Source organism: Aptenodytes forsteri, unplaced genomic scaffold (genome assembly GCF_000699145.1).
Source record: "Aptenodytes forsteri isolate BGI_AS27 unplaced genomic scaffold, ASM69914v1 Scaffold54, whole genome shotgun sequence".
Taxonomy (NCBI): Eukaryota; Metazoa; Chordata; class Aves; order Sphenisciformes; family Spheniscidae; genus Aptenodytes; species Aptenodytes forsteri.
Window position 1 is genome coordinate 667,913 of NW_008796044.1, and position 20,616 is coordinate 688,528.

At 43.5% G+C, this 20,616-nt stretch overlaps 1 protein-coding gene across 3 annotated transcripts; it reads right to left on the reverse strand.

Annotated features, from left to right (window-relative positions):
• Window positions 1–7,489: 7,489 nt before the first annotated feature.
• Window positions 7,490–20,500, reverse strand: GABRP (gamma-aminobutyric acid type A receptor pi subunit). 3 transcript variants are annotated; one of them, XM_019473842.1, is made up of 9 exons: window positions 20,445–20,500; window positions 18,947–19,056; window positions 16,679–16,746; window positions 14,436–14,653; window positions 13,462–13,544; window positions 10,998–11,135; window positions 9,531–9,683; window positions 8,789–8,982; window positions 7,490–7,804 (listed from the first exon to the last, which is right to left on the reverse strand). In XM_019473842.1, the coding sequence occupies exons 1-9, from the start codon at window positions 20,498–20,500 to the stop codon at window positions 7,490–7,492; spliced, it is 1,335 nt and encodes a 444-aa protein (XP_019329387.1). The 3 variants fall into 3 exon arrangements, with proteins under 3 accessions (XP_019329387.1, XP_009283962.1, XP_009283964.1); XM_009285687.1 differs by having other exon boundaries at window positions 18,947–19,059; XM_009285689.1 differs by lacking the exon at window positions 20,445–20,500 and having other exon boundaries at window positions 8,801–8,982; window positions 18,947–19,004.
• Between the last annotated feature and the right edge of the window lie 116 nt (window positions 20,501–20,616).

The window sequence follows — 20,616 nt, forward strand, 5'->3', positions numbered from 1 at the left end:
GCAAAATTCTTGTCTCTTGCAGCAGCTTGTCTCTGCTGCACATGGATCTTGCATAAAATACTCATCTCTTGAGGGAAATAGGATTTGCCCCTGGTGCCAGACCCTCCACCCAGGCCAGCATTGCTCTGAGATCTATGCAGGAGAAGGGCTAAGGAGGAGGTACTAGTATGCCCACTGAAGCTTCCAAGGTTGTTTTTTAAAGTGCGAGTCTTTCCTGTTTTGTGCTAGAGCAGTGGTATAAATGGGATATTCTCAAATGATTCACTCGCCCCTATGGAGCGTGCAGAGCTAAGGGCTGCAGTAAGTGAGGCCCACAGCCCGCGTGGTGTTGGTAGGGCCCCTGTAGTCCCACAACAGCCTGGAAAGGCAGAGTAGGACCTCCTGGAGCTACCAGCTGGGCTGAAGCCTCCCTTTCCTCAGGCTAAACCATAAATCAGACTCCAACCCTTCTTCCCATATCTTCTTCAAAGACATAATTAGCTCTGACCGTTGTTACAAAGGGAAGTAAGTCTGCAACACACATAGGTTCAGGCTGTGAGCTCTGGTAATACAGCTTCCAAATAAGTCTTGCAAAAAGCCTATTGCCTGGACAATGGTGGTCAGATCAAAATGACCCAGCTAAGAAGCTGGAGAAGAGAGCAGGAATCTGCCACCCACCACTGTGCTTCAGTTGGAATTGTTCTAGGATTTAACACTTCTGACAAACGTTGATGTTCATCTGTGACCAGAGAGCTTGAAAAGAGATGCACTGTGGTGTCCAGGGGAGGGGACGTGCAGGTTGTGTGTGGGGAGGGGAGGCTTTGCTGGCTTTAGTCTGGAGTGGTTTGGGCACCTGTGAGTTATGCAGCAGGAGGAAGCTTCAGTGTGAATAAGGACAGAAAGCAATGCTTGAGACAAGCCCAGCGGGGCAGCGCTTACCACTGAACGAAGGGCTGAGTGCACAGGCATTGCCTCTTGCTGTTAGATTTTCTGCTGTTCTCAGGACTTTGCGTGTTGTCTGCAGACAAACAGGACTGCATCAAAGAATCCTGCAGACTGGCACCCCTGGACTTTCGGGCTCATGCCTCTGGTCAGAAGGATTAATCTCCAGACAAGATCGAGATCATTCCTCTAAATACTTAGAGGTTAAAAAACAAAAAATCACTGGTGGATCTCTATCACAAATGCTGAAGACCACATTGTGCCTCTGGAAAGATGAGGCTTGTCTAGGGATATTTGCTACTCCTACCTTTCATTAATGCTTGTGCTCTTGGGGTCAGGATGGGGCAGGGCTCTGGGTTGGATTTGCCAATTTCTAGAAGCCCAGTGCTAGTCCTGGCCCCTTTACTATGCTGCTGTTTCTGAGGGTCACAGTAACGTGGGTAGTTAATGTGTGATAGCTCTTAGCTTTGCATGTTTGTTCCTAATAAAAGGCATGGAAGCTGGAAACAGCATTAAGTGAGGGAATATGAATGAAAACTGTGCGTGAGCATGAGTTAAGAAGTAAAGGCCTGAGTGCATTTAAATCAATAGCCAGGCTCCCATTTAACTTAAATGGGCTCAGGATTCCACCCAGCGCTTTTAGCTTGGCTGGTTTCCTGTTTGAGTTGGCAGGGCAAATGTCTTTGTCCCTGTCCAGCAGGGCGTACTTCGGGTTGCTTTTCTGTCCAGGCTGATGGGACGCTCTTAGAAGTCTCAGTCTATTCTAGCTGCAGCCTGGCTAGAGGTACCAAACACAAACATCGTGCGTGCACTGAAAGTCGTAATGTTTTTGCATTAAATAGTGACCTACTTGTCCTAAAGTAGATGTCTGAAAGCACAAGCTGTCTTGAAGAACTGGTCTGGTCTTGTATTTGTCAGTACGTTTCATGATAACTGACACAAATCTAAATGTGCACTAAGGAGGCTTTCCATTAAGTGACTACCTCAGCTTATAGAAAATACCAGTAAAGTGGTATCCATTGATGCTGCAGGAGTGGATTGCTTTTATTATATCAGTAGAGTGACAAGGATACTGCTGTCTTGCTGCTCTCCTGTACCACAGCACGTTGCAAAGGTAGACCCACTTGTGTTTGTGCTTTAGAGCGGGGGGGTTGTGGACTCCAGGAAAAGAAAATGGCAGGACATCTCTGGGAAAATCTGAACTGATAGTATAAAGCCAAAACTTACTGTCTCCTTGGGGGGGCAGGGAAATAATCTCTATATTTAAAACAAGGCACTGCAGGTGGGCATATGTCTCAAACTGGATAAACTTAAAATTCTGGACTGGTGAGAGGACTTGGTCCCACAGCAGTGATGAGAGCCACCTGCATGGTCTGACCCTACCTGTGGAGCTTTAATTCCATGTTCTCTGAAGTTTGAGGATTTGTTTTCTGGGGGTCTCAATCCAATAAAAACATAATAGAGTACCAAATTAATAAAAATCTACATGTTTTGTAATTTAGTGGAACTAAAAAAACATTGAAACAAATACAGGCCATTTCCCTCCAAATACCTCTTCTGGTAGAGGTTTGGGTAAATGGAGGAACTCTGCAGTGTGACTGAAAATAAAACCCCTACAAGATACTGGAAAAAACAAAACCAGATGCCTTCTGGATTCACAGGCTTCCAGAGGGGCAAGTTCTCAGGTCATGCCTCCAGACAGTTCAGTGCTAAGCAGATGCCCAGCAGACCTAGCTGAAGCCCTGTCCCTGTGAAAGCAGGAGTCAGGATCTCATCGTGCTGGTACGCCCGGAATCTGAAAATCTCTTCTGTTTCAAAACTGTGCCAGTATACACACATCTCTGCTTAGGATCTGGGATCTCCCTGTAGAGTACACTGACATTATACAAAAGCCTTTCCTTTTGGAGGAGAAAAAAACAACTCCGTTTCTAGAATTAAATTCGCTTCCTCTTCTCAGTTTGCAACTCATAACTCTTCTGTTCATTTAGCTTACCAGTAGGAATGATCACCCAAATGTTAGCTCACAAAATATGGATTTCTTGTTTGCAGTCATAAGTACCTGCACTAATCTGATGAAGAAAGTAAGACATAACACGGATTTTTGTGCCCAACCAAAGCAGCTTGCAGTTCAATATTGAATTCTCCTGGTGAACTGCTAAGCAAGTAAAACACAATTAAAGAGTTTCAAACCACAGGAACTTTGAGGAAAACTACAGTCTGTTCAAGACACAGATCTCGAAAGGGTAAGGAGGAAGAAAGAAAATGCATCAAATTATTCATTACAGACTTAACACTCACTTGAGATTAACAAGAAGCCCATTGTCTGATCCCAAGTGAAACAACAGGCTGTAATTTAAAACAGCTTTTATTCATTAATGAATAGAAAACTTATTTCAGTGAGAATTTGGAGAAAGCCTATGCCAATTACCAGCACTAAACAGTCTTTCCTTGTAAAGACATGGCTTGCTGGCTGGCTGCATGTTGTGACACTAAATACAGTAAGCAAATGAGAGTGGTTTCTGCTACCAATTCAATCAGTAGGTTTGAAATGAAATTAACCTTTTAAAAATGCAAAGTATTCCTTACAGCAGATGGTAGTGTTTGCATATACAAATACCTCTTGGAAATCGTAATGTAAACCACAGGATTCCTGAGCTGAACCCTTCATCCTCCTGAAAATGAAAAATAACACTCTCCAAGCTCAGACTGGTGGCTGCTGCAGCAGGACCAGCTCCTGCTTATGCTGGGGTGAAGTGGGCACAAGAGGAGTTTGGGAAAAACAAGGGTGGGGGCATAGAAGGAAGCAGGGGGATGTTGGGATGTACTAAAAGGTGGTATTTCTCTATCACTCACTGCTACGCCCTTAGACATATATGTATTAGCTCTAGAGGAGGGCTGCAAATAGGCTGTGTTAGCCTGTTTTAGCTCTCCCCTATAGTGTAGCTCCTTCGTATTTTAAACTGGATAAATTAATCCCCAGAATGCTTTATGCTGCTGTGGCTAGACTGCTTTTGGTCCCTCTGCTAGCTAGGGTGACTCTCCATAGCCTATTATGAGGCTTTATATTCCTCTGGGTTGCACCAGATACAAGCATTTGCATCTCTTGAAAGCTCCTCAAGTTACCTGCGTTGCCTGTCTGCTGTTCACTCTCCATCATGCTTTCCTATGCTAACACACATTCACAAGCACTTGTCCACAAAGGCTTAAAGTAAGTGCAAATGTTCTTAAAAAGAGACAAAGATTCCAGAAGCTGCAGCTTTAGGAAGTACATGGAAGGAAAGGTTACAGCAGACCAGAGCATCACTGCAAAGCAGAACTATCTCAAAAAGCAAGTCAGTCTTTTCCTCCATACATTCATGTTCTGCCAAGAGCACAAACAAACTGGCACTGTGGTGGAATAGTAAACATTAGGGGTAGCTCTGTCCTGTGGCTTGTCTGGATTCATGATGCCATGTTCCCTCAGAGCTATAGGGCAGATGCGGTTGGTGGGAGGTGAAACAGCTCCCAGCTCAGGAACCATCAGCTTAGAGGCTCTTTCAGAGTAGGCTGCTGCTCAAAACCCCTCCTGTTCCCTGTAGAGCCTATGCAAGGCTGAACCCTTAAGCAAACCAGAGCTGTGTGCAGTGCTTACCTGTGGCTTTGTTCTCACCTGCAGCTTATGTGTTACATACCAGTCCTTTGTGAGAAAGGCTGATTGTCAGTTGGTGTCTGTCAAGACATCGGGGCTTATCTTTGCACACCAGTAACACGGAAGCTGCTCTGTGCTCCACACCTATCAGGATATGAAAGTCTCATCTTGAATTCAGTGGTGCTTCTAGCTTGTGTTAGACAACACCTGAAAGAGACAGGAAGGACTTGGGATTGTGCAGTGCGTTGTCCTGACTGCTCTGAAGAACATATCTGGGCTCACAATGCTCATCTGTTACTGCCCTCTGCCCAGCGTCACGTGTGGGACGACAGCAACACCAGTAATAACACCAGGCTGCTCCAGGACATCAGTGCAGCTAAGCTGACTTGCTTCGCTGTAGGATGTATTAGCAAAAATTAATTTTGGTCCCTCTGACATGCCTGACGTACCTGCAGTAGGATAGAGGCTAGGTGGCTTGCTTACTTTGTCTCTTACTTTCCATGTCTGGTCCTTGCTGAGCATCAGTTTGACCACTGAAATGGCCTTAGGACCACTCTGTATGCACCCCACTGAGGCCAGAGTTAATATGTTGTGTTACAGCAGGGCTACAGGGAGACAATCATGTGTGAGGTGTATTAAAGTGGCAAAGTCCATCAGTGAGAGAGAAAATTATATGTAGGAGCAAATAAAGCAGGAGTCCATACTTTCTAGATTTTAAGAGTTTCTGAAGTAAGATGTTTCCCCTGGCCAAGCCAACAGCTCTTTAAGAATATTCTCATAAGGTATCTGAAGAGAAAAAAAAACCCTCCTTCCCCTACTACCTTCTGTCCCTCCCTTCCTTCTTGAAGTTACTAAAATCAGCAATAACTGAGAATAGACAGAGCTGACACTTTTCAAGACAACATGCTGTTCGCTAGGCTGGGTCAATAAAAAACATTTCACTGCACAGAGGTATAACTTAGAACAAGTCCCGAGCAACTTTAAAGCAGCAAAGTTGTAATGAAAGCTGCATCTAATGACAGCAAGCCTTGAGAGTGGCAGTCTACTATAATGTACAAAGAAATTCCTTTTGTTAACATTAATATTTGGCGGCTGGTGTAGAACACATTAGGGCATTTTAGCTGGGTTTTAAAGAAAGAAATTGACACAGAAAGAAGGTAATGATTTTTTTAATAGAGGATCTCTCTGGGGGTTTGTGTTCATATCACAAACATTCACTTTATTACATTTTATGGAATGGACTTTAAATGCCAGTATATACAAGCCAACATTTCATTATTGGAGTTTGTGTTTATTCACTTGCCATTGTCAGTCTGTTCCCCTTTGTCTTCCTGTGCTGCTCTTTGTAAAAGCTATGATTTATGAATATGTGGTTTAGATCCCTCACAATATAGTATGGTAAAGTGGTTCAATAAAAAGTTATTAAAGTAAAAAAATCTATAGTTTCGCATGCTTTGCCCACCTTCTGTAGGAACCCCCAGTAAGAGACTCTTACACCAAGCAAACACTGCGTGCGTGAAACTGTAATATAAGCTACATGCTGAGAGGCCTCACTCAGCCAAAACTCCTGCTGAATGGTAGCCACTGCAGGCAATTGCAGTTTTGCCTACATAACTGCAGGATTACGCACGCCCTCAAAGTTATGAAAGTTGCATAGACCAAAAAGGGGGGGGGAGGGAATCTGCCATAAAACGTTCATTTTAAAATCAGGAAATAAAGACTTCCAGTAGCCTTAAGCCACATAGTACCAAATGGCATTTGGTCCCCAAATGTAAGTGTGTGCGTGCCACATATTTAATTTATTTTTAAAACAAAGCTCTCAGTCCGGGTGATTGCAGGATAAACAAAGCTGACTGGCAGTTTCCAGAGCCCACTTAGAATCTGAATTTCTGCAGAAACATAACACTGTTTCAGCCTAAAATAGAGAGTGGAAGGCTGATTTAGATCATTGTACCTCAGCCCATGCATGGGTTTTTCACCCAGCAGTACTGCTGCACAGCCACGTAAAAAGAGAGGATGACAAATTGGCCACTCTTGCATATGGCTGGCAAGAAACAAGAGCTTCTTACAGCAGTGAAAGCTGAAGGAGGCATTCTCCAGGATGAAAAATAATTTGTGAGGAAGACATGGAAGGTGGTAGAATCTGTTCAACTGCAGCACAACAGGAAGAGTATAAGAGATGGGTTACAAAACAATTTTGCTGCTTATATTTCATGTTCCCAAATCTCTGAAAAAATGCAGCTCTACAAAGAAAAAGCCCTCCGTCTGTCTCAGGGATGGGTAACTTCAGCAAGTGAGGATTACCTCAGTGAGTCTGACAGGTATTAAAAGCAATGAGGCATACCACTGTGCCAGTGCCAGCAGCACCAAAATCACTGGTCTGGCACCGCATCACCCCCGGGACAAGGAAGCACCGTGCATGGGAGCTGTTCCTCTGCGCATGGCACACTCCTGCCTTCGGGTGCTCCTACTTGAACAGAGGAGCTATTGAGACAGCAATCACAGTCGCTCTGTTACTGTTATCTCTGGCAGACAAAGAATAACAGCTATAATCTTATATCCTCTTGGAGATCTAAACTAGAAGGTTCCGACCTGCTTTAGACTACCAAGATAACTTTGTCACCTGTAATGCTCTGTGGCCTGCCATGTGCAGTCCTACACACCCATCTCCGGCCAGGTGAGAGGCTGGATGCTGGAATGAAAAGCAGGTACGAGCACAAGAGCCCAGCACAGCCACTCTGCTGAACAAGCAGTTGTCCAGAGTCAATGCTGCTAATGCTGAAGCACCAAGGCTTTGCATCTTGCATACCTCACACACTCTTCTGCTCTGTACCTCAGGAACATTTTGTCCACGTTGGATTCACTGAGGTTAGATACCTAGATGCCCATTGGCAAGGTTCCTCTCCTGCTGAAGTAGGAGAATGAAGCAGCTCATTTCTACTAAAAATATAGGTAATAAGCCCAATAAAACACATTGACCAGCATGAAAAACAAAGGGAAAAGCAATTTAGAATAGTGGTCTACATTGCTGGGGTTCTGAATTGTGAAATAACCAATAATCCTGTGCATTTTGTTTCTCAAGACACATTTGATTTTCTCATGAGTTTTCATGGTCAAGTCACTGCAGTTAATGTTATCGCTGGAAATCTCAATGCTTGTAAAGCTGATTTTCCGTTCATAGCTGGTGTTTGAGCTGTTGAGGATGTTAGTGATGTTGACTTCTTCCATTTCTTTAGTGAGTTCATTTGCAGGCCCCTAGGAAACAAGAGTGTACAGTTAGTTTTAGGGTTTGTCTTCTCCTGCAGAGGAAAAGTGCTTTAATCAATAAGGAGACCATAAGGATAAAGATAAAAGAACACAGCTTTATATGTGTTCATCCCAATGTTCAAACATGCCTTTCAGCTGCTGCCTATTTTTCGGAGTGCCTGAAGTCCCAGAGATGCCTGTGTTTCCCCCACTGTATTTCTAGAGGTATTTTGAGATCTTTGAGCAAGTCTCACTGTTGTGTCACTGAGCAACCCAACATCCATCTCTGACAAGACATCCATCTCTTCACGTCTACACAGTAACTTAATGGCTGGAGAACTCAGCATTGAGGTGGGAAACCTCTTTTCCCTCTGACAGGATTTGGACCCCTGATGACCACTGGACTATAATCATACTTGACTATTTAATTTCTCGCACTAAAGCAGAGCGCTTTCAACAATTCACTCTCTTGCAACCCCCACAGAACGTTATGGGACTGATGTTTGGTACTGTCTTCTGGGAAGGGAGGAAGAAGGGTTCAGCTTTCCTCTGGTAGAGGAAATTACCTTCCAGATCAGTGTCCTAATCAGAGTTATTCCATAGAAGAGTGAAGAGGTTATACTGGCTCTTCTTTGGCTACATTTTGAAATGAACAGAGGTGCTTCGTGCTCTCACATGAGCTCAGCTCAGGGCTACAGACCCGATTCTAGTGGTAGGCCAAAGTGCTTTCCTGAATGTGGTCTTATGAATCTAACATGACTGTCAGCTAAGGCTGCTGCTCTTTCGGCTGGCGTGCAGAAGTCTGTCAGAGACACAGCGGTCTGGTGCTATCCATGTGTTTGTTGCACACAAAAATTTAGATTTAGTGACAACTAGGAGAAGCAATTGTTACTGAATCCATAACAGGCAGACCATTTGTCGTATTCAGTTAATGGAGGACTAATTATTGTTGATCCAAGATAACTAAGCTTATCAAGGTAGATCAGGCTTTACCTCTTGAGGTGCTTTAGCTGCATACTTTTGTGATGAGCTGTAGTGAGCCACTGCATATTCCACAAGGGCACCAAAGATGAAGCTGAAGCAGATGCCGAGGTAAACATCAATGGCCTTAATGAAACAGTTGGTTTTCGAAAGTGAACTTCGTGAGCCGATCATCAGAGTTGTCATGGAAAGCACCGTTGTTACTCCTTGGAAAGCAGAAAAGGAAAGACCTTCTCTTGTGGACACTTTGGAAAAGGCTTGGCCTCTCCTGCACATGTTGTCACTCTCTGTTGCTAGCCAGGTAGAGCACATCACTTCTTACCAAATCCAAATCATCCATCAACTGAAATGCTTTTGTAGTGTTAGCTACTAGCTTCACACAGGCTCTCCCTGCCTTCGACAGCTTGGCTCCAATAGGCACTTGGCTCTTTTATTTTTCTTACTTTCAGTAAAAAAATCCCACCCTCCCTGCCCCCTCCAAAACACATCACAAAGAACGCGTGCTCTGTCTTCTACTCTGCTGTGAATCTACTGGGAGCCTTGGCCATACTCAGCTCTGCAGGTGGGCAAGTGTGCCAGCCACAGCATATCTTCCACGCTTCATACTGCTAACCCAGTTCTGCCACAAGTGAAAGCAGAACGTGAGCAGACCGTTTATCACTGAGCAGAGCGCTCAAGAAAACTGCTGTCTACCCAGCCCTTGGAGGCTCCCCTGTGTGCTTAAATCTTCTCCCTTCCTCAGGCAATAACTCACCAATGCAGGTTCTTGCAGGCACTGAATCCAGTGTGATCCAGAAAGAAACCCAGGACAACATGACGAGCAGAGTGGAGGGCACATAGGTCTCCAAAATGAAGTAAAGGACATTTCTCCTCAGCTCAAACTGCAGTATCAGTTGTGGGTAACTGCCTGTTCACGAAAGGAAGAAACACAGTGAACCAGAGATTCCCAAGGACACTTGAACTGAAATTGGGAGAGCCCAGCACCAGCCCTTCAGCTGATGTACATCAGCAGAGCTGCACTGAAATCGTGGGAGATGCATTACTTACACAAGCTTGACTTCTTGCCTCAGAGGTCTTACTTATCTAACATATCCTAGACGAGAGGACATGTGCACACAGCACTGCTGGACAAGAGACATCTAAAACAACGTGTGGCTTGCAAAGGGGCTCCTGAACTTAATCCACGGCGGAAACATTTTATACCAGTGTCTTAACTCAGAGTAGAGAAGGGCTGATGCTTTCATCTATTCTCTCATACTCAGCACACCACATTTTTCCCAATAATGGCTTTGAAGGGGCATTGCCAAGTTCAGTCTTGTCTGATGGCTGAGAAATAAACACAAGATTTTTCTCTGGATTTCAGCAGGCTCTGGCTCATGTCCCAAAGCATCCCAATATCTTATCATCACAGGGAATTAGACCCCCTGTATTCATTAGTAATTAGTGATCTTTGATAACTGTGTCTTTTTGTGCTCAAAAAAATTCAGTCAATTTTTTAAAATCAATTTGTCGTAACACTGGCGTAAGGGTTCTGGGGCTGGATTGCTAGTATTTTCAGGAGATATTTCTGCTGTTTAAACAATAGTTGCCTTTGAAACGTAGAAACAAACCCCATGTTGTTCATGGGCTGTGTACACTACAGTAAACAACAAAACATTGTTACTTTTAAAACCTGGTCATTCTAAGGAAGTTTTGCCTCCTTTCATAGTGTCTGTGATTGGAGAGAAGAGTATTTACACTGATAATGAAAAAGACATTGAATTCTGATGTACAAAGAGATCTTATTCCATCATGATAGAATTTTAATTTACAAACAAAAGTGTATTTTAAAAGTTAATTTTACTCCCAGTTACTGTAAACGTGGTGCTCTGCAGTATTTATAGTCTGCGCACCTGGGAGGAAGGGAGAGAGTTTCTTCAGGTATGTGTGGAGAAGGAAAGAAGTGGAGAATTTAAAAACAAAAATAAAATTGAAAATCTATCGAGTGAATGTAGTGTATTAAAACCCCCATCTTCCCGTGGATTTCCATCTTACAGAATATCCTGATTGCAACTAATTGGATTTCACCATCTTTCTGTCTATCTCTTTTTGTGAGATGAAGATTTGCTAAAGACTTCGCTGGTTCAGGCTTGAGTCAAAAGATACTGGCCCATAGAAGGGAAGGGAGGTGGGAGGGGAAATACTTGAGAGCTTTTCTTGCTTTTCTCTTTCACTGATTTACCTGTTTCCTGCTGTGACTTCGAGACCAGGGTATAGTAACGTTCCACTGTGTACTGAGAAAGCCGCAACTTTTCTATCCCATGGACAGAGTCATTTCCTCTCAACCACGTGAAGATGACATCGTTTTCATCATATCCCCCTAAGGAGAACATAAAGACCCATATTACTGTGGTTTAGCCAGTAAAAAGCCCAGCTATTGCCCTGCCTCCTGGGTGGGAACAGAAACACGATCCAGGCATTGTAGGCTAGACAAAGACCCTCTCAACGGTGTCAGGCTATGGCTGGACGTTGGCTGTTCTTTCACTGCTGTACTTTCAGTCTGCTGGTTCAGATTTCAACAGGAACACAGGCCACTGTGGATGATGCATAACATGCAAGGCTGCCGAGAACTTATTTCAATCATTTACATTGGGTATTTCTATATATTCCTGTCATCCGCAGTTTGGTTACGTGCAGCAGGATAAAACCACTGCAGCGATCAACCCTCGAACATAGTCTCTTCAGTCACGAGAGGAGAGCAGGAGAAATGCAGTGGTTAAAAAAAGAGAATACAGACCCCATTTGAGCCCCTTACCAGGTAGCAGAAGCACATTTCACTGAATCATCTACTCAAGTCCTTAAAAACACCAGAAAAGGCGTTTTCAGTTAGTCAAGAGCTTGGAGCTGAGACTGCTATGTGGTTATGAGCCAGGCTCTTCTGACTGGGTATGCATTGTCCAGAAAACTTGCTCATAAAACAGCTTTTTCTACAAATTGTTCCTCCTATCCCCAAAGGCTTTAAGTTACTGAGGACAAATGCATCCGACATTTAGGTTATCAGTAAACTCCATGTATGCCGGCTGAGTAATTGCCTCCAGGAATGTAAATGACGGCATAACATGACCTCGGGTTGGACTGAGGGATACCTCAGTCTGAGCGATAAAGCTTGTACCGAGTCACCAGCCTGCCATTTGCTTCAAAAATTTCACTTAATTTAGGAAGCAAGCCCATCAGTCTCATTAATTTGATTCTTTTATTAAGTGCCCTTCTTTGAGAAAATGAGTAGGGATGCTTTGATTCTGATAATAACCTGTTCGTCTTGGTAGAAGGAATAAGATGCAGTTGCAGCTCTATTTTTATCTAATTGTGTTTTCTTATTAGACACAAATTACCAGAGTTTGAGTGTGATGAACTAAATTAGGTGTCCAGGGTATGAATCCCTGCGTAGAATCCTAAGCATGTGACTTTTCAAAGTTTCTAAGCAGTTTTATAAATTGTGGTTATTCAGGAAAATTTTATAATAAATGATAGATTGTTGTTAATTCATCTGGCGTATATTTAAATAGCGTTATTTCTGGGCACTTATCCTAATGAAATCTCCAGTGGGCAATGTGCGTGTAATTTCATTGGAATTATACAGCAACTGAGCATGATGTAGGACCCAATCACTTTTAAAACAGGCCCAAACAAGCTATGCTTTAGCAGAAGAGGCGAATCATTATTATTTCAGGAGCTATTCTTTGTAATAAAGTTAACCATGGTGAACTAATACGATTTTAATGTGAAAATAATATGTGCTTCCCTAGGTGCTTCATGCTGCAACCCCAGAAGTTAAAATCTGGTCTTTTCAGTATTGAGATTTTAGATGTTTCTTTTTGTGACATGAAGTGGGAGATGGTTGCTTGCCTCTTGTGGAGCTTCACAGGTACAGAACAGCGGCACTGCTCTTGCTGAGCTCCTGGGTAAAAGCCCTGTAGTGTCCTAAATTTTCCTGGAGTCTTTCCCAGCCAGCTCTGCTATGGACAAGCTTTTCGTTTAATTGAGAGCAGAACTGACTGATTGTTCCTTTTCTTGAGACTTCCAAGGCTGAGACTCCTCCTGTTGATGAGGTTCCCATCATCTGCATCACTGTAACAGACAGCCCTCATGGAGAAGCATATACCACAAAGTTGGGTTTGGCCTTAGTTTCAGTTCATGAGTTTGAGAAGCACGTTCAACTCGTATTCTAGTAAGAACCACCCTTCACACTGTCTTGTTACAGTGGAGGTTTGGAAGGTGCAACGGGTGGTAGATACCTAAAAATGTGAACAGTTGTTCCTTGCTGTACTCCATCCCATGCACTTACCCCACAAGTTAGTTTTGAAGAAGCTGCATGTGCAAAAGGGACTGAATTTGGAAAACCAGCTGTTATTACTTCATCCTTTCTGTGCAAAATTGAACTATCTACACTTTAATAAAAATTTTATTTATTACCACTCTTCTTATATAAATTGCACAGTGACAGGAATCCTCTAAACTGTGGATTACAACACAAGCATTTGAAGAATGATGAAACAAAGTTATTTTCTTTTGGACATTAGTATTTGCAGGAATAAAAGTCTACTCCAGAAAGCCACTGTGATGAATCCAAATATTCAAGATGCGTCATTACATATGAATAAACAAACTTAAAGTAAAATCACTTTTTTCTAGAATGTTCTACTTACAGCTTTCTAGCTGCAGTCTGCATGTTTGTGTGTCCATGGGATATTTTGACAGGTCCATGTTACAAGCAACAGTAGTAGTGATTCTGTAGGAAGAGAAAGAACTCCGAAAGCTGCGATAAAAGCACGCAATTAAATACCTGTTTTTCATAGCAAACTAGACCGCAAAGACCCTGCTCTGTCATTTAGATAATTTTGACCTATGAAATGAATGGACTGATATAATCAGAGAGAACCCTCCTTAAGAAGATACGCTCTTTGCAGCCACACTGACGAAAACGTAACCGAAGGAGGAATTTTGCTTTGCTGTGGTGGGAGATTTAGTGTAGGTTCACACGTTTTCCAGTGCTACAGTTTGCACATCTGAGGAAGTCACCACTTGTCACCTGAGGCACAGTAACTAACTGCACACATACTCTGGCTTGCTCTGATGTGGAGGGTAAATGAGTTTTACTTTGCAGCTTCACTCTGCAGTTAAAGTAACTGGGACACAGTTACTGTGAGCTGCGAAGAGATAACGCTGTATGAACTGCTAACACAATTACAGTGCACGTTTCTGCAGTACACGTACAAATACGCTTCTTGCTAAAAAGCAGAAATCACGGCTACATGGCACTGGATAAGCAAATAGTTTCCCACTGTCTGTTAAACTTTTACTGTTATGATGCCCTCCCGCCATTCCTCCCCTGCCTCCATCTGACTCGACTCGACTTGTCCTGGGTAACACCTAAACTCGAGAGCTTTCTGAGCAGGCGCTGTGCTCAGGACACAGCACATACCATGATGGGGAATCCTGATCCTTGACTGGCATTTCCAGGTGGCCAGAACAGGGGGTAATGGATCAGAAGAGTATGGTCACAGTTGGCTTGTTGACCCCAGACTCATTACCCGTGGCAGTTGGTATCTGCTCCTGTCCAGAATAATTCTGGAAACCTATTCTGAAGCAGCAGCAGCAGCAAAGCCAAAGGTTGATTTACCTTAAGGCATACAAGATAGTGCCATTAGAGAACAATCTTATGAGGCGGTTCCCCACAGTGACGTCATGCAAGAAGGACCTTTTCGACTCCACAATGTACGTGTCTGGTACCCAGAGCAATTCCACTAGACGAGCATCTAATGTGAAGCTCTTGTTGCCATGAAAGACCAACCGGGGATCTGTCCAGCGCTGCCGCAAATATATAGTAGCTGTGTAATCCTGGGAAAGAGAGGAAAACCCGTGAGGATGCGTGTCCAGAAACCCACAGCTGTGCTGTGTAGGTGATGCCATGTGTGACAAGAGGCAGAACACACATTTGTTCAACCTATCAAAGCTCAGCTTCAGATGCATGCAGTAAATCTGATAGATTTTCATCATAGTTTTATTTACTGTATTTCATTTCTCATATACTTACACTCTACGGTGTAGTGTTTGAGGACTAAAGATTATATTCATAGTACTTTTTTTTTTTAAATGAGCAATTATTGTAATTGATATTTTTGTGTCCATTTTGCAGGTAGGAAAACAGATGGGAAGTGCACACTTGAGGCCACTCAGCAAGTCACTGACATTAAAAATCAGTCATTGTCTAGAGTTGGAAAATTACACATGTACTATAAACGTGATTGTGAAAGAGACATCGGCACTTCGGAGAAAAAAGGTAAGCAAATCCAACCTGTTATTTCACGGAGGTCTTAAAAAAAACCCCACACAAATGAAAAAACACAACTTGTAGCATCTTTTTTAATAGGAGTTTTGAATCTAAGGACACTAGGATTACCTTGAGCTTAGCCTGCCAAAATCGACCTGCAGTGACTGGAGTATTTTCACAGTGCCCCATCATAAAAGAATAAGCAGTACTCAGCTCTAAAGAGAATTCTTTACTGAGCCTTCTGGACAGACACAGGGCACTGTTGTACTATTTCACTTCCTTCCTTATAGACGACGTAAATGCAACCAGTAATGCCTTTTATTTTCAAAACATCTCTCTCTCAGACAGACTGATACTGGCGATTGTGTTAACAGCGTGAAGTCGCTATGTTTTAGCACAGATACGCTGCCTGTCTGTGGAGGATGAAGCAGTTCTGTTTCATTCGATCTATAATTTGTAAAATGCTTTAAGAGAAAAGGTCTAAGTAAGTATCAGGTATCAGCGTTAGCTTTTGCAACTTCTAAAATTTTACTCTCAGCCTGGGACAGAGGAAAAAACATGTCAAATAATGCACTGATACGGCTCTCAATACAGGGAATTATAATAGTGAAGTGAAGAATCCTAGCTGATTTCCAGCTTTTATGGAGGCACAGAGTAAGCCTCTGCAATGTTTTCCTTGTGGTCAGAGCAATTTAGATGGACCATGAAGAAGAAAAACTCCAGAACAGGAGCTATTTTACAAGGCCCTTTAATTAAGTTAGAGGTATGTGAATAATTGATTTTGTTGGTTCTGCCCCTTCCCCAAAATGAATAGCTTTATCAAAGTTACAAAATTTTATTTAGTGAACTCGTTTAATCTGTTGGGGGGAGAGAAAAAAAAAGTCAGTGGTGTTCTTGAAAATGCTGAAATTAAGTGTTGAAATTGTTCCTGACTGAACTTCTGACTGTTTGGACTGAAACTATTTGCTGAATTTACCCAAGCTGCGCATAGTTTTGGTCAACCTGAAACAGGAGTTTTCAGCGATCGGTGTTTGAAATCCAGCTGCTATCAGAAGTGGAAGGAACCAGACTCATCAGTGGTGGGAAGATGTTCTCTGTATATTTGAAAAGTGTTTTTTTTTTTTTTTTCCTTGGGATGACCAGTCCTTTGAGCCTCAGACTGTGTCACAGCTCAAAACCTCATTTTTCCTCCTTGAGAAGAAACCCTGTCTGTGTCTTCAGTCAGCACCAGCACATCCAACAGAGGCCACCCCTAACCTACGCAGAGGAAAGGTAAGGGAGGGAAAACGCCACACAAGATGGATTTTTTCCATTTCAAAGGGGCCTGATTTCCAGGAGGAGCCGAGTTTTTGACCAGTAGGACCTTTGGAGCCATCTCTATTTACTTACAAGCCCACATGACTGTGGCACCTACATAGTCTGCAGTCATAAATGAGCCCTGTTCTCATCACACCTCTGAAAGCGGTCAACAGACACAGAAAAGCAAAGCAGCTTGAATATGACAAGTTGGTTTCTGTGCTGAACACACAGGAATATATGACAGGTCTCTCAGGCAGATCCTACTCTTATAAAATAAAAATTCTTTCACTTACCATGTCGCTCTCAGATATACTAGAAATACTTGCAATGTCCAGACTCATTGCAATTTGAACAGGTTCTCCTGTGGAGGGAAAGAAAAGCTTAAGCAGAGAGAAAGGAAGAGTGAAAGGCACAATAAAACCGCTCAGGATGCTGTGCAGCGTGGGCACTGCTCGCAGCGCCCCGTGCACACAACGCTATCTCTAAGACCGCAGAAGCCTAAAGGGTTAGACGGAGCATTAGACTCACAAATGACATCATGATCCAAAATAAAGTTTTCACTGTTAGGGAGCTGGAGTTCTGTGTTTGGTCATTGTAGCAGAGAGCAAATACCCATCAGCACTAGCTATGAAGATCAGCAGTTCAGATAAGCAGCATTTCAGTGGCATTTGCCGACGGGCAGGCAGCCAGGGCCAGTTTATCCCTTGTTACCCAGTCGACAACACCCGCACAGTGGCAAGAACGGTAAGCTTTGTACAAAGTAGTTCTCACACACAGCTCTTGGAGGACTCCCCGCAAGCAGGTAGCAGTCGGCATCCCTGTTTCTCAGAGAGGAGAAACTAAGAGAGAAATTCAGTGATTCCTGAGTCCGTGCGCTGGGTTACAAACCAGAAGTGCAGCAGCCTTTGCCTCTTTTTATTTAGTCTATTACTGTTCTATTTACAAGCAGATTTTCAGCATTCAAGTCCTGAATCTCGGAAGTCCCCCATGTTCTAACGCTAACTCTGAAAATCCACCGCAAGAGGGCAGCTCCCCCCCAGAAATGCCAGAGCGGGGGGCTGGCGAGGGCTCGCCAGGCCCGGCTCGGAGGAGGGTCCTTGGTACGCGAGCAGAAAGGCACCAGCTTTCCCTTAGGCTGTACCTGGTTCGTCTAATCCCCAGTATGAATGTGGGGCTCTGAGCAGGGCTGGGCGCTTTCCGAGACAGCGCTGTCTGCCTAGGTGACAGCACAGCAATGCCTTTCCTCGTGGGACTTGCTGAAACTCATTTTCATCATCTAAATCACATTTAGGAAAGTCCAAGGGACACAGTTTCTAAATCTCCTTCCAGGTGGTTTTGGGTTTTTTGTTTGTTTACTTGTTTTAAACTGTTCCAAAATATATTTCAAAGATGTGTATTTTTTGACATTAGCTGTCATGCACATCCTCCATCTTGTTTTTAGATATGTAGACACTTGAAGCCCACTCAAATTAACGACCAGAGGGTAGGTCTGTGAGGCCTCAGGGCCTCTGGAGGAGGTCAAACCAGAGCCCTGACCATTTTTGTTTAACATTTATGGCTCCGGTAGGCGTAGGCTGGTGTAGATGCAGTTAATCTCCGTTACGTAATTCAGAAGCATCTGTTCACTGATACGGCAGGATCTAGAGGAGCTTTTCTATTCCTGCAAGAGAGCAGACATTCTAGGCATAACAAGCTGGTAAATTCTGCATTGTCCCAGAAATTTATCACCATGGTCAGAAAAAGGAAGAAGCTCAAAGCTGCCAGTAGCAGGTGGTCAGTCTGCAGGAGCTACAATGGGAAACGTCCAAGTCCTGGTGAAAGCTGATGGGGAATTTTTCTGTTGAGCGTAGTTTCATTAATGGGTTCTGGCAGAAAAGCAAAACTGATAAAAATTTTCATAGCTGTTTTTTTAAACTTTCATCAATATTTTTCAGGTGCTGAATGTCATTTCGAGAAACCCTTTTCCTCTGAGTGGTTACAGCACTCGCCTGAAGGTGGGAGACCTGACACCCAAATTGGACAATAGCCTCAGGTAGGTTCCTAAGTACCTGACTGTCCTTCAGGTGCTCCCTACTGCCTAGAGTTTCACAAGGGTTTAAAGCAGCTTTAGTTTGTGTCTCAGTGTGAAGTGAAAGCATGTGTCAAAAGTCAGCATTTCTGGCAAGGAGAATGGCTTTATTCCTCTGTAGCTGCAATCTACTAAATACGTGAACAAAAATAAAGCAGAAAATCGCAAGGGTCAGATTCTAAACAAAAGCACATACAATTAGAGCAGAATTTAGTTACTCTGTCAGGTCTTTCACAGAGGTATTGAAGTGTATAAATTCCCTATTCTTAACCTCATAGATGGACATGCTCTCATGCCCCACATGTGCACGCACAATCTATTCAAGACAACAGTGGATGCACAGAAAGGAGGGCAGCCTTGGCTACTAGCTAATTTCAAAGGAACACAACTTTTTAAATCGGGGCATCCTAAAGAAAGCTTAAAGCATGCTCTCCCCTCCCCACAAGGCTTACAGACTGTTCTTCAAACTGTCAAATGCATGGAGCCAACATACCACCAAAGTAGGGCCTGAGGTATTTGTTGTATCCCATGGTGAGGTTCTCAAATCCAGGGAGGGATGTTGCGTCGCTGCCATGCAAGTCGGATATGTGACCCAGGGAGCACCTCCTGGGGACACAAATACATACTGTTACGTGTGGCCGGGTGTGCTGGGCACATCTGGTGTGCAGCTGCAGCTGTGTTTCCAGCTTGTGCTTAAACAAGCAAACAAACTGCATAAAATGCTTATTAAAAATAAGTAGATCATTGAAATCACGAGCACTTGCTCACATTGCTTATCGTGGATGAATAATTGGCATCTTGAAGAGGTGGGAAAACGGCAAATTACCTCAGCTGATAGCTACAGGTTTGCACACATGGTAGCTTAAGGACGTTCTTAAAATGACCCAGACAAATCAAGCAAGGTCTATATATCACAGGTCTTAGTAATAACCCGCAGTCTCCCCCTTCCCACTTCTCCTCATACAGTCTATATAAAGAACACGCATTTCTTTTTCCTCCTGCTTATGACAGGCTGAGACAAACCTTACTGACCAACAGCTCCTCCTCCCCAGTCACCAGTCCCCTAAAGAAGCTTTCATCCTCATATGTTAGCGTCAGGCTGCGTCCCTACAGCTACTGTCGGGAGTAAAACCTCGAGTACGTGGGAAAGGGAAAGGTAAAGCACTGAGCATTTCACAGACACCAACAAAGCTTTGCGGGCTGAACCGCTCCTAGCTGCTGTGCATACAGAGGGTTCAACTCTGATTTACAACATCAAGATTAATGTTTTGTGGATGGACAATAAAGCTAGTACCTGATGTTATGAGGCTCGCAGATCTGTGCCATCGTATAGACAGCTAGAGAGACAGGGGTTTTGGACTGTAAAAGGTAAGTGTTATGGTGCAGTGTCCCTGTGTGGTCATGTGCTCACTTGATGAAAATGTAAATGAGTGCATCGTTGAGAGTTTGTCATTGCTTTGTGAAGGGCTGAAGGAGGTGGAAGGCAGTACCTCTGCCCCTCCCCAGAGTCTCGGGACCACTGGTCTATGCAGTAAGAAACTTAGCAATGTAGTTACTCAAAGCTCTGACGAATTTTTTTCTTCTGTTCCCCTTAAAGCTGGGTTAGTAGTCCTTGGAGCTTTGCTGCAGGTTTTAGACCAAAAAGGACCTTGCAGCAGAACTGAACCAGTTATTGCACAGCATAAACACAAACCATTCAAGAAATTTAGGACTTGTCGTTCCAGGGATGGTGATAACACAGCTGGGAGTCCTGTGGGGGACTGCAAACTATTCTGGTCCTGAACAGGAAATAAGGGGTTGTGCTGTTAATGTACATACTGTGTTTTGGGGACCTGTGCAGGTTGCTCTCTTCTATGCCACATCCCTTACTGCACCCAGCTTTCTTTGGATGGGCTGGATGATTGGGAAGCATAGTTTCCTTTTGACCCACATTATTTATATGAAACAGAATTCAGATGTTCCCTGTAAAACAAAACCAACGCTCCGCTTACCTTTGGGTTGGAAGGAAAAGACACAAACTGAAGAAGCAAAAATATCTGCAGAACATCTCTGGAGATTATTTCTGTATTTGCTCTGCTTGTCTGTGAGGCAGAAAAGAAAGGCAAAGTTTTGTGGTTTAAGAAAAACTATTTTAAGGGAAGGGGACAGGGAAAAGAAATCCTG

Excerpts from the sequence above, each read along its gene's own strand:
- GABRP (XM_009285687.1), bottom strand. The coding sequence starts at position 20,500 with ATGTTCTGCAGATATTTTTGCTTCTTCAGTTTGTGTCTTTTCCTTCCA. Across the intron at positions 16,747-18,946 it reads CCTCAGGCCCTACTTTGGTG|GAGAACCTGTTCAAATTGCA; the intron begins GTATGTTGGCTC and ends TTCCCTCCACAG. Across the intron at positions 8,983-9,530 it reads GCCTGCAAGAACCTGCATTG|GAGTAACAACGGTGCTTTCC; the intron begins GTGAGTTATTGC and ends CTGCTTTCCAAG.